Source organism: Podarcis pityusensis (assembly GCF_964106645.2).
Source record: "Podarcis pityusensis genome assembly, chromosome: 13".
NCBI lineage: Eukaryota > Metazoa > Chordata > Lepidosauria > Squamata > Lacertidae > Podarcis > Podarcis pityusensis.
The window spans coordinates 23,631,376-23,643,794 of NC_138038.1; the positions used below are offsets into that span (position 1 = coordinate 23,631,376).

At 44.6% G+C, this 12,419-nt stretch overlaps 1 protein-coding gene and 1 long non-coding RNA gene across 11 annotated transcripts in view; one reads left to right on the forward strand and one right to left on the reverse strand.

The window, feature by feature from the left end:
- The window catches only part of LOC308462180, a 366,258-nt gene that overhangs the window by 51,600 nt on the left and 302,239 nt on the right, over nt 1-12,419 (reverse strand). The gene's annotated exons all lie outside the window — the stretch shown is intronic.
- The window catches only part of ATP6V0A1 (ATPase H+ transporting V0 subunit a1), a 43,270-nt gene that overhangs the window by 13,619 nt on the left and 17,232 nt on the right, over nt 1-12,419 (forward strand). For all 10 annotated transcript variants that reach the window (XM_080979306.1, XM_080979304.1, XM_080979309.1 and 7 more), the window contains exons 7-17: nt 816-942; nt 2,733-2,815; nt 2,959-3,052; nt 5,495-5,707; nt 6,619-6,769; nt 8,336-8,475; nt 9,128-9,285; nt 9,575-9,665; nt 10,628-10,746; nt 10,959-11,172; nt 11,661-11,768. In XM_080979306.1, coding sequence (XP_080835432.1) covers nt 816-942; nt 2,733-2,815; nt 2,959-3,052; nt 5,495-5,707; nt 6,619-6,769; nt 8,336-8,475; nt 9,128-9,285; nt 9,575-9,665; nt 10,628-10,746; nt 10,959-11,172; nt 11,661-11,768 — 1,498 coding nt within the window. The remainder of the gene's footprint in view (nt 1-815; nt 943-2,732; nt 2,816-2,958; nt 3,053-5,494; nt 5,708-6,618; nt 6,770-8,335; nt 8,476-9,127; nt 9,286-9,574; nt 9,666-10,627; nt 10,747-10,958; nt 11,173-11,660; nt 11,769-12,419) is intronic.

Below are 12,419 nucleotides of genomic sequence, written 5' to 3' on the forward strand. Positions count from 1 at the left end.
TCCAGCCCCTTGAGAATGTAGCTTCTTTAGGTCTTATTTCTATAACATTTGCTAATTTTTGCCTCAGCTCAGATGTTAATGCCAATCACGCTTTGAACTAACTATCTAGAACCCATAATGGTTTGAGGTTCCGAACATACAGCAGGTATACTATGTGGTGTGTAGAGTGCTTGGCTGCTTTTGTTTTTCCTTTGTCTCAACACTCAGTGCCATAAGATTATGCCTCTCTCCTTGGTGTAGCAGTCTTTGGGAGTAGACTGTAACCTATAGCTGGTCAATTCAGACACCACACCGCAAACCATGATTCGCAAATCCACCTCAAAGCACTGTTCCCCATCCTGCTTTGCTGGTTAATTGTGAAACAAGGGTTACCAGTTTATATGTCATGCCAAACCATAGTTCTGCTTCCTTAGCCACAGTGTGTCAAGCCTTTCTATAGGCACAGCACAAAAGAGCTAAAGTGGCTTCATCATCATCATCATCATCATGCTCCCAACAGAATATTAAAAATAGAATCAAGCATTAAAAAATTCCCTAAACAGGGCTGCCTTCAGATGTTTTCTAAAAGTCAGGTAGTTTTTAATGCTGGAAGAAACAGAGTTTGAATCCTACCACCTTCTTTTTTTTACTAAAATTGCATAGACAGTGGCTTGTTTCCATTTCACATTCACCAAACCGTTCATGTTGGGTCCCTCTCTTGCTTTCTGTTGCCTTTACAATATCTGTCTGTGTTTCTTCCAGGCCCTGCAGTGAACAGAACATTGTTGAATGCGTACTAATTTCTTTTATTTTTGTGTGACTTCCATTGTGTTCAGATTTGTGGCTGGTGTGATCAATCGTGAGCGGATCCCTACCTTTGAGCGGATGCTGTGGAGGGTGTGTCGTGGAAATGTCTTCTTGCGTCAGGCTGAAATTGAAAATCCGCTGGAGGACCCTGTGACGGTATAAGGACTGCTTTTGCAGCTGTGGGCTGTCGAGATGAAAGCTTGCAGCCTAACTTCTTACAGTGTGTTCTTCTTAACAAAAGCTTGACTTCTGTTGTGGATCAGGGAGAAGTCATATTTTAATTGGATCTGAAATATAACTGCCTGCTTGCTTTGAAGCCATTTGATAATGCCCTCATTATGTGGAGGTGTAAGATTGTGAAATTTTAAAAGTGGTCTTTTCTTTTGACAGCTTAACAATTCACTTATAGAAGTTACCTTTTATCTCAGTACCCTCAAATACATCCTCAAAAGAGTTTTAAGTCAATATCCTTAAAAAGATATTCTCAGTAGAAGTTTTGGCTATGTATGGTTTTAGTCTACTAAAGAAGAACATTAAGCTAGATGAATGAGCTCAAAAACCAAATGCTCTCTAAATATTGGATAGACTTGATTTAAGTACATGTTTGCATATTCTAATGTAGGTGTGCTGTAATAATTAAATTTGTCACATGTTTTAAAATGTAATCAAAACGGATCCTGAAACGCACCGTTAAATGACACACATGGACCTGTTTTTGTTAACTTAAACAACTAACGGTATCAACAGGGTTAGTAGTGAGGACAAATAATGGTACCCAGCCAGATGGGCAGGGTAGAAATAAATTATTATTATTATTATTATTATTATTATTATGAGATAGTAAGTAGTATGGAGCTTGAATAATGCCAGCTACTCTAGAGTTTGGGCTCAGGGGTTACCCTAAATCTTGGTAAATGCTTCCAGGCAGGCTTGACTCTTGGGTGTCTTGTTTGAGAAACCAAACACCAGTTACAATGAAGGTGAAATTAGGATTTGTGAAAAGTTCAGATGGGTGTGTGAGAGGCAGAAAAGAGGTCTCTCATCCCCCTACAACACAGTTTGAAGCCCCTAGTCAATGTTTATTTTGTTCCCACCACCTGTCTACTAATGTCCAAGATAAGCAGATCTTTTTATTTTTCCTTCATTTGCATGTCTGTATATGCTGCAGAAACCAGCTGTTTGTGGGGTGGGATATATATTTTTAAAGCACAGTCCCAGTTTAGGATTCAGAATGTCTTTGTCTTAGAGAAGGCAGTCGGAATCACAGCAATCAGAGGAAAGTGTAACGGACAACAAGGTTGCACCCACCCAATGCCCCTATTCTCATCAAGGCTGCACAAAGTTTCCTAATGGAGGTAGCCCGGTGTCTTGTTCTTGAACAAATGCAGGAAGGGGGGGAAGTCGCTATCTGAGCCCAGCCAGCTGCCTGAAGAATGCACTTCTGGCCTCCCCGGAGAGTTCAAGAGTTTGGACTCTAAAGTCCACCGCATACATCAGTTCCTTTCCATTCACTCCTTTTCCTTCTGCTTGTTTACTGCAGATCACGTCCTTGTTCAGCTGCTAGGCTTATCTGCCTGGGTTCTCTGGTTACATTGCAATTCCTCTTTATACCGGCCAAACTTAATTAGATAGGGTTATTAATCTCTGCTTCTCCTCCCCTGCCCCCCTCAATTATTCTGCAAAAGCACAATGAGTTTAGTTTCAGTAGCCTCTCCCTGGAACACGTATGAGAGCCTTGCAGGGTCTGAGGTGGAACTGGATACATTTTGAAAGGCTCCCTAATGCTACAGATGTTGGCAGGCCTCTGGGTGTGTGCGTGTGTAGTTGAGACCCAGGAAATGGCTCCATATTAGTGTTAAAGGTTTTGAAGGCCTAACCCCAGAAGCTTATTCCGCTGTTTTTTGAAGGCTTCTCTCTGCATTGGTTTCCCCCCCCCTCTCTTCTAGGGGGACTATGTGCACAAGTCGGTGTTCATTATTTTCTTCCAAGGTGACCAGCTGAAAAACCGAGTCAAGAAGATCTGTGAAGGGTAAGCAAGTTGGAAATATGGGAGGGTCTTGGAGTTCAAGCAGCTCATTCCAAATTCATGTAGAGCTGGCTTTCAAGTGGTGAGCACTCCATCATATTAGCTGTGTTGTCACTTTGTCACTGAGCAGACTGTGTGCCTTTCAGATTCCGGGCGTCTCTCTACCCCTGTCCAGAAACACCACAGGAAAGGAAGGAAATGGCTGCTGGAGTCAACACCAGGATTGATGACCTTCAGATGGTATGAATGATGTGGGGGTGGGGAACGATCAGGTTTTTCCCCTTGGTGCTCCTCCTGAGCTCTGAATTGTTATCTTTTGTGGTTTGCTATCCTCAGGGAAGTTTATCTTCAATTGTATACTCTAATAGGGGTGTGTGGTGTTCATTGATCTAAGCGGACAGATAATTTGGCTGTGAAAGCTAACTGCCAGGTGTCCCTAGAATCAGGTGTGGCTTTAAGCACCCTCCTGTTGCGCCTGTTTTCCAGTGTCTTTTTAGGCTGCAGCTGCTGTCAATGCACATTTCTTTACTGGACAAGAGGGGTAAACTGTCCCTCCTGTCAGCAAGCTTCTGTGCTGCACTTGTGAAGTTCAGATGCTCAAGTAGCATCGCAGGAATTATATGCGAGCGTTGGGCATCAAGCAAAACAAAGAACACACACCATTCCTTCTTCCCAGTAACGGTCCAGTTAAGCAACCATTCCCTACTTTTGACATGTTGGCTCTGGTCCAAAAAAAACCCCTAAGGCTATAACTATTTCCTTAATGAAGTGTTTTTAGGCCATATCTCAGGGTAGATACCCTCACAAGGCTGCTTACAATGGTAAACAATAATAAAAATAGGTAAAATAAAAACATCTATTTAAGGAGCTCCAGGTATACATGATTCAAAATAATTTCAATTTCAGCACTGTAATACCACCAACAGGAAAAAAGCAAGGTGATATAGATGGTTTTTAAAAATCCTGCATAAAAACGTTAATACCGATCTTAGTGAGTAAAGAATGCATAAAGGTGGGGTCACTGAAAATGCTATTGTGTGCCTGCCCAACCTACTTGATCTCAATACACAGGCAAGATCATATGGCTGAAGAAGGTCCTTTCGGTAACCTGGTCCCAATACTTTTCCAGTGTTCCTTGTGACACCTGACTAAGCTTCCCTGAATGAGACATCCTTTACTAAGTCATTTCAATCTGCTTCCCTGGCTGGGTATGCAACTTTGGTAGCCTTTGTAGACTATCTTCTCCTGGGAATTGGCAGGGCAAATTTCTACTTGCTGATTCTCTTAGACCTTGGAGGTTTTTGGCACTGTAAGGCACCACATCTCATTACTTGATTTGGAGCTTCTAGCGGGCGTTCAATGCCAGCCTTGAGTTGCTTTTGGTTTCTCTGGATGATTTCAGAAAGTAACCTTTGAAGAATGCCAAGCCATCTGCTTACTGGCTATTTTGCATTCAGGGGTTGCATTTGTCTCTAGCCATTAACTCTACTGGCTAGCTTCTTGGCCCAATTCAGGGAGTTAACTTAACCTGAGATACCCTGGTCTTGCAGAGCCCCTCTTCTGCCTCAACATATTTTTCTTTAGCAAAGGCCCTACTGAAGATCCTTTCCGTGAAAAAAAAAAAAAAAGGTAGAATTTGTCACAGTACATTGGGCTCAGCCATTGCCCTGAGGCAGTGGGCTGCATTTCTTGTGGAGGTAACAAATGCAGCTCTGTTTAGCCCCCTGTAAAGCGCTATTTGTGGTCATTTGTTGGTTTTTGGGTACTGTCAGAAGCTGGTCTTGCTATAGCTTCCAGAGTGGTTATATTGTTTTAGTCTTTTTAATAGACTTATTCTGTGCATATGGTCATTTTTCACATGTAAAGTTTTGAAGCAATCTGGTCTTTTTCACAAGAAGTTGAGAAACTCCCCACGCAGTCTCTCCCCACCCCCCACCCCATGCTGCATTTTTCCTACCAAATGCCAGCAGAGGTAGGGCAGGGGTGAACATTCTCTTACTGGGAATGCAAGCAATTTGTTCTTTTGGCGTACTCGGCAGGGATGCTGTGGAATATGTAGCATATGTAACTGCAACAACACGGTTGGAACTGCAGAGCTCGTGAGCAGGGGTGGTCCTGTTCACCCCCGTTTTTCAGTCCTCCTCACCACTGCGTAGTTATCATTCCCTCCCTCTGCCTTCAGCTAAACATCTTGTTGTTCTTGGGCTGGAAGGGATTTGTGGGATTGTACCATGGAGGCATGGACATGGTTGTCTGCTGCACAACAAAAAACATCTGGGGGAGGTGGGGGGAGGGAAGATATAAAGTCTGTAGCCTGTATGGCTGCAAAAATAGGATCTGAAAATATGTGAAGTCTCAAGCTAGAGTGGGCTAAGTAAAATTTCCATAAATGATAGGGTAGATAATGATAAACGCCCCATTTGAGTCTCATCTTTCCTTGGTTAATGCAAAGCAGAATAAACATTGCACATTAAGACTATGGGTAATTGCATTTATTTCAATTGGAGCACGTAATTCCCTGTTTTCTGGATGCAAAATCTGTACTATCCACAACCACAGTCTTTGTTCCAGGCTTCCTGTATCTTCTGTTACAGCAGAACTCTCAGAATTAGACTGTGTTGGAATGCAGTTCAGCATCTCTTGAGCCTGGCCTTATGTGACACGGTCCCTCTTTCCCTTCAGGTGCTGAACCAAACTGAAGATCACCGACAGAGGGTCCTGCAGGCTGCTGCCAAGAACGTCCGTGTCTGGTTCATAAAGGTGCGCAAGATGAAGGCTATCTACCACACCCTGAACCTCTGCAACATTGATGTGACCCAGAAATGTCTCATTGCCGAAGTCTGGTGTCCCGTTGCTGACCTTGACTCCATCCAGTTTGCCCTCAGGCGGGGCACAGTAAGTACAATTCATACCACTCTGGCTCTACTGCTATACCCTGAAAACACTGCTGGTGCACACTTCCAGTGAAAGCATCTTTATAGGCAAAACATGGGGGGAATCTCATTGGTCTTGGAAGCAAAATCTGCTGCTTTTCCCAAAAGACTCTTAGTTTTTGGATACAGGTGTCTTGAGTCTAAACAGGACTGCATAATAGCCGTGGCTAGTTTCGTGTACTGCTCTGGCCTTGACAAACATGCTTCTTCTCCAACCCTGATATTTGTGTGGATATTTCAGTGGCAATCTATTTCTTCCCCTTTTTGTCTCCACCCTCTAAACGGGAGAAGAGCACAGTGCACTCATTTGAAATCTGTCTGACTTTGAAAACAAACACGGCCTTTGGCCCAGATTCCTCACTTCTTTCTGAAGGGAAGAGACTCGCCTAGAATTTTTAGCCTATAAGAAAGATACACCCACAGCTTGGATCCCCTTTCTGACTCCATAGTGTTAGGACAACTGAATTCTTCTAGTTCTGGACTCGTTTGGATGGTGACGAGTAGATCTTTTCCACTGGGTTTTAAAAGCTCGTCTGACGCACTGTTTGTTTTCACATAATGCACAGGACATTTTAATACACGCACACCTTCCTGCCTTAAGGCACTTGACTGGGAGAGGGACTGGAATACATTAATTGATTTGCTGTTAGAGGCTCAGAAGCTAATCCAGTCCAATCTCTCTTGCCTTTGGAAACATGCCTGATCATGTAATTTGCATCCGTCGGAAACAAAATGCAGCTGTGCAGGGAGCCTGCAGAGTGGCAACCTACAAGAGCTTTCTAAACGATTAGGAATAGTGTTGATAAGTTGATCTTGGTTTCTGCTCCACAACAAGCTAATCTCTCTAACCTCCAGTGTGTTTGTGTGTAACAGGAGCACAGCGGATCCACTGTCCCCTCCATCCTGAATAGGATGCAGACCAACCAGACGCCACCCACATACAACAAGACAAACAAGTTCACCGCTGGGTTTCAGAACATCGTAGATGCCTATGGCATTGGAACCTATCGTGAGATCAATCCAGGTAATGGTGTCTGGCCTACTAAAAGCAGCCTTTCCTTCTAGCACCTGATAAATTGTTGAAGAAGCTTGATCTGTTTGTTCTCTCTGGCTTGTGCATCTGCATAACCCTATGTGGAGAGGAACTGATGTTGCTTGGGGTGGGGGAGGGTTGACTCTTAGCAAATATGACTGCAGCATAGATCTCTTCACCACCACCACCACCACCACCCTCAGAAACTAAACAGATTTATGAACATAGTGAACCAAATCCATATAGAACTAAGGAAGCCAAGGAGGCATGCGTCTGGATGGGAGGCCGCCTCGAACCCCATGTAAACTGCTTCTCAGCTTCCTTCAGAGGGAGAATGGGAAGTATAATGAATAATAAAAAAGACACAAAACTTTACGGCATTTTAAGGTATGCTTGTCAGTCTTCTTGAGGCATGTGTAGAATGTGATTAATAAATTAATAAATAAAATAGCAAGGGAGGTATCAGCAGGCTCATGGGAAAGTCGAGATTTGTAAAAGTAGGAAAAATATTTAGGGGATCCCCCTACCCCACAAAAAACATCCCACAGTTAATTAAGGGCTGAGCATGCACAATAGGTACATAATGCTGGCTGGCAGGGTAGAACTGAGAATTGGAAAAGGATGTGGATGGCTGGAACCCTGAATAGGAACACTTCACACTGCAGTATTTTGTTGTAGCTCTCACTTGCCATGTCTAACATTCATTGTTAAATGACATCTCCATGAATTTAGTAAATCCTTTCTTGGGGAAATAGGCAGTTGTGCTAGTTCATACAGGATACATTAGCATTTGAAAAATAATTAGGTTTGAAATACATTGTCTTATCCCAAGCTAGTTAATTTCCCTTACCTCAGAAGCAGAATTGCTCCTTTGCTAGCTTAACGCAGCGTCTCCTTCATGAAAACTAAGCAACTTCTGTAGAGCAGAAGGACAAGGGTTGGGGGGGGGTTTCGGTCAGAGAGAAAGAAGGCTCTGTTAGAGAGGGATCTGAGCACCGAGAAGGGGAAATGAGTGAGCTGATATGTCGGCTTACTTTTTAATCCAATTTAAATGAGTGTGAAGCTCATTTCCTTACACAAGGACTTCTGTGAAATATTGTAAAGCTGGATGTGGTGGCTTTTTTCTTCAGGGCAGCATAGGCTTGTGAAAGAGAGAACGTCTAGTCTTCTGAGTCAGTTGTGCAGAGTTCAGCAGAATGGCCAAGTAGCATCCTACAGCCCTGAGTGGTATGAAAAGAAGACGTAGTAGTAGCCTGAGCAGAACAACTTTATTAAGGCTATTTAGTTAGGTGCGTTTAGCAGTCTACTACACAGTATAATATCCACTTTGATATATCTAAAGATATGGCTGATATTTGCCCAGATTTCAAGTATTCATTGCATTTACCGCCTAAACAAATTGCCAGTGAGACAGTGGATTTTCAGAATGCACTAAGCCAGCTCATATAAGGAGTCCATAGGGCTAGCGGTCCAGAACTGGTCCTGGGACGGCTGCCTCTCCCAAGAGATGGGCTGCGTTGTCCATCATGCACTTACCTTCACTTGCATCCCCCCCAGCTCCATACACTATCATCACCTTCCCGTTCCTGTTTGCTGTGATGTTTGGGGATGTCGGCCACGGAATTCTCATGACGCTGTTTGGTGTGTGGATGGTGATCCGGGAGAGCCGTATCCTGTCACAGAAGAGTGACAACGAGGTATTGATGGCAAACACACACACACACACACCCCAATTTGGGCAGGGTGTGGGGTTGGGAATGAAAGTGAAAGTGGAAGATCAGTCTCCGGCTCCTTGCGAAGTATTTGATTCCATCTTCAATATGAAGAATTCATTGTAATCTAGAGAATAGCAAGAATTAGCGAGTTCCTTTCCTGGCAGAGTTGCGACTTTTGCAGCCTTTAATAAGCGTCCAGAGAAAAGCTTCGCATGCTGCCATAAGGCTAGTAAGCTTTGAGAGGTCCTAGAATTTGGTCTGGAGAATGGCAGGGGTGCAAATAAGCTTCACTTAATTTAGTCACATCTACTGGGAACTTGTTTGGCATTCAAATTTGAAGAAGGAAGCTTTGCACTTTCTGGTGTTTTTCTGCCTTCTTTCCCTGGGCAGAGCAGACAGGCGTTTTCAGTATGTTCTCTGTCCTTCTGGATCAGGCCTGTGGCCTCTCAAGCCCCGGAATAAGGTGGACAGAGATTTCCCTTCTCTTTGGTCGCAGTGTCCTTCTCCGAGGGGTAACAGTGGTGGGGAGACAAGAATGTCTTGATTACGCAACTCATATTTTTTTTATCTCTCTCTCTCTCCCCCCCCGCCTCCACCCCCAAATTCTCTTGCTCTTAACTTGTTTACTGGCCAGATGTTCAGCACCATTTTCTGCGGCCGCTACATCATTCTCCTGATGGGTTCTTTCTCCATTTATACCGGCCTGATCTATAATGACTGCTTCTCGAAGTCTCTCAATATGTTTGGCTCATCCTGGAGCGTCCGGCCAATGTTCTTGAAATCCAACTGGACGTAAGTTGATGAGATGCTCACAAAGGCACAAGGAAGGCCTGTGAAGTGCTCACTCTGAGCAGTGTGCTACTGCGGGAGGGCTGGGTGGGAAGAGGACATGGCAGGGATGCAGCAGCACCTCCTGTGTGACTAGCGCATTCTCTGTGTGGAACTAAAGAACCTGAGCTGTTTCCCGCCCTGCCTCCCCTGCCCCCCCCCCAGCTGTGCCAAAGATGCACTCCACTATAGTGCCTGTGTTGTACTCCTCCAGTCATTCTTTGTTTATAGCTTTCTGCTCTCTTGCCCACAGAGAAGATCTTCTCAAGGAATATCCTAGCCTTCAGCTAAATCCTGCCATTGAGGGTGTCTTCGGCGGGGCATACCCCTTTGGCATAGATCCGGTAAGAGCACCTCCTTGCAGCTACTGTTCACGAGTGGAGCTGTTTGTTTCTTGAACAGCAAGTGTTGATCAGGGTAGTAGAGTTCTGAACTGTGCCACTTCCTCTTAAGTCTCTCTTTGGGAAACCACCGTGTAAAGAACTCCCTGCATATAGTAAGCTTAGTAAAGCAGAGAGGAGGCTGTGCTGAGCTGTTCCCCTTCTGATGTTGCTTTATGAAGGGAGCTCTTTACGTAGGAGAGTATTTTTTTAAAAGACTGAAGGACTACAGTCCTGAATTACTCTAGTACCTCTTTCTATAGAACATCTCTGTCTCACAAATTAAGTACATAGGAAGCTGCCTCATGCAGAGTCAGACCATTGGTCGGTCTATCTTAGTACTGCCTACACTGACTGGCAGCAGCTCTCCAGGGTTTCAGGCAGGAATTTCTCCTAGCCCTACCTAGAGAAGCTGCAGGTTGAGAGCATGGGACCTTCTGCATGAAAGGCAGATTTGCTAAGAGTCAAATGTGGCATTGCCGTAGAACGGAAGTGCCCTTGAAGTTACTCACCCCTAAAGTGCAAATTGTGTAGTCTGACATCAGGGTATATTAGTGGGCAGTAAGGTTGAGACCAAAGTTCCCAGTGGGGACAGGCAGGCCTTCAATTATGTGGAGAACACAGGGGAGGGAGATCCACCCAGGTCCTTGGAGTATCCTTTTCACTCAAAGCCTTTCACAGAAACTGTCTTAAAGTTGTTCCTGTAGCCATGAACACATGGCTAACATTTTTAAAAATAAAAGACGCACCACGCCATGCTTGGTCTCGAGGATGCTTTATAAAGTAAAAGGAATGTTTCTACGGAGAACAGATTATTTTGGGTGTTACTGAGGATATTATGGGTCTGGGTGTACTTAGTTAGCTGTTTCACTGTTTGTCCTCTTCCTTGGTTCTGAACACCCTTGGGTCTTTGCACTTTGCACTAGATCTGGAATATCGCCACCAACAAGCTGACCTTCCTCAACTCCTTCAAGATGAAGATGTCTGTCATTCTGGGCATCATCCACATGCTCTTTGGCGTCTCTCTCAGTCTGCTCAATCACATGTGAGTGTGCTCATTTTAGTTTAGTAGTCAGTAGACAGGCTGAGAAGATGCAGGACCATAGAAAGCTGCCTTATACTGAGCCCAGACCTTTGGTGTGCCTAGCACTGTACGGTCTGCACTGACTGGCAGCAGCTCTCCAGGGTTGGAGACATATCTCTTGTATCCGTTGATTGAAGGCAGGGTCTTAAATTTCTTCTTTGCATATCCTCTAGCTACTTTAAGAAACCTCTGAACATCTACCTCGGGTTTATCCCTGAAATAGTCTTCATGACATCGCTGTTTGGCTATCTGGTCATCCTCATTTTCTATAAGTGGACAGCCTACGATGCTAATAACTCCATGGATGCACCAAGTCTTCTCATCCACTTCATCAACATGTTTCTCTTCTCCTATGATCCCAAAGAAAAGATGCTTTATAAGGGACAGGTAGGTGGTTTGGTGAGGGCAAGAGCTGTTTTGCAGAAAGCAGCGCCTTCCTGGCTTTAAGTGTGGAGGGGAATCTACTGCTGAGCTGGGAGGGAAAAGAATCATAGAATTGGAAAGGATCCTGAGGATCCCCCTTCAGTGCAGAAATATGCAGCTGTCCCGTATGGGGATCGAACCTGCAACCTTGGCATTTCAGCAAGAACTACTCCTTTGCAAACCACATGAAAACATGCAGAAGCTCCCATTTGTTGTGAAGTTTGTGCAGGAGCACACACATCTGTATCTGCTAGCATTTATGCAATTATTTAGAATATGAGTTTTGATTTAAGAGCAAGTTTCTAGACCCTGTGGCAACAGGGAAGTGTGGGCAAGTTCTCCTGAAAGAATCTGAAAGGGTTCTTCACTCAAACACAGGCAGGAGGGCTTAAGGAACTGGATGTGCTTGCCTGTTGGTGATAATCTCACTCCCTCATCTCTGTTCCCCACAGAAAGGGCTCCAGTGCTTCCTGGTTGTGGTAGCATTGCTGTGTGTGCCGTGGATGCTGGTTGCCAAACCTCTGGTCCTTCGCCAGCAGTACTTGCGAAGAAAGCACTTGGTGGGTGAATCTGTTTTTCCCTCTTTCCTTTGTAGGTCTTATTTGCTCAGATACTAGAGGCTTAGTCTGGATTTCTGCGACGGAGATCTGCATCCAGATGGAGCTCTGTTAGCACTTCAGTCCTAAGCATACTTTCTTAGAATGAAACGTACTGGAATCATTGCGACTTACTTTCAGGTTTAGGATTGCAGTTTAAAGCCTGCTTGCAGGCAGAGGCACAGCTGTAATTTAGCAAACAGGCAGCATCTCTCATGACCACTGGTCACTTTCTGGATCCATCCGAAATCCTGGTTCATATGCATGCATTTGCCACCCATGGCTGGGATCCACAGAGTTGCTTTAAGTGTGCCCCAACCCACTGGGATTTTTTAAAAAAACCTTTTCTTTTGACCATCCGGCCCCTATTTCACAATAGGGGTTTCAGAAGAGATTTCACAATAGGGGTTTCAGAAGAGCCCATGTAGAGTGAGACGTTGCTGCTCAAGGCAGCATGAACTCAAGCAGCCACTTGGGAGTGTGGAACTGGTGTGGTTCTGCTGGAGGAAAATAGCCTTCCATCAGCAGAGACATTCAGAATGGTTTAGTCCTGAAACCCGTCGTGCAGCTGGTGACGTTAAGCTTTTAAGGACACCAACCTGCTGCTGTGATTCT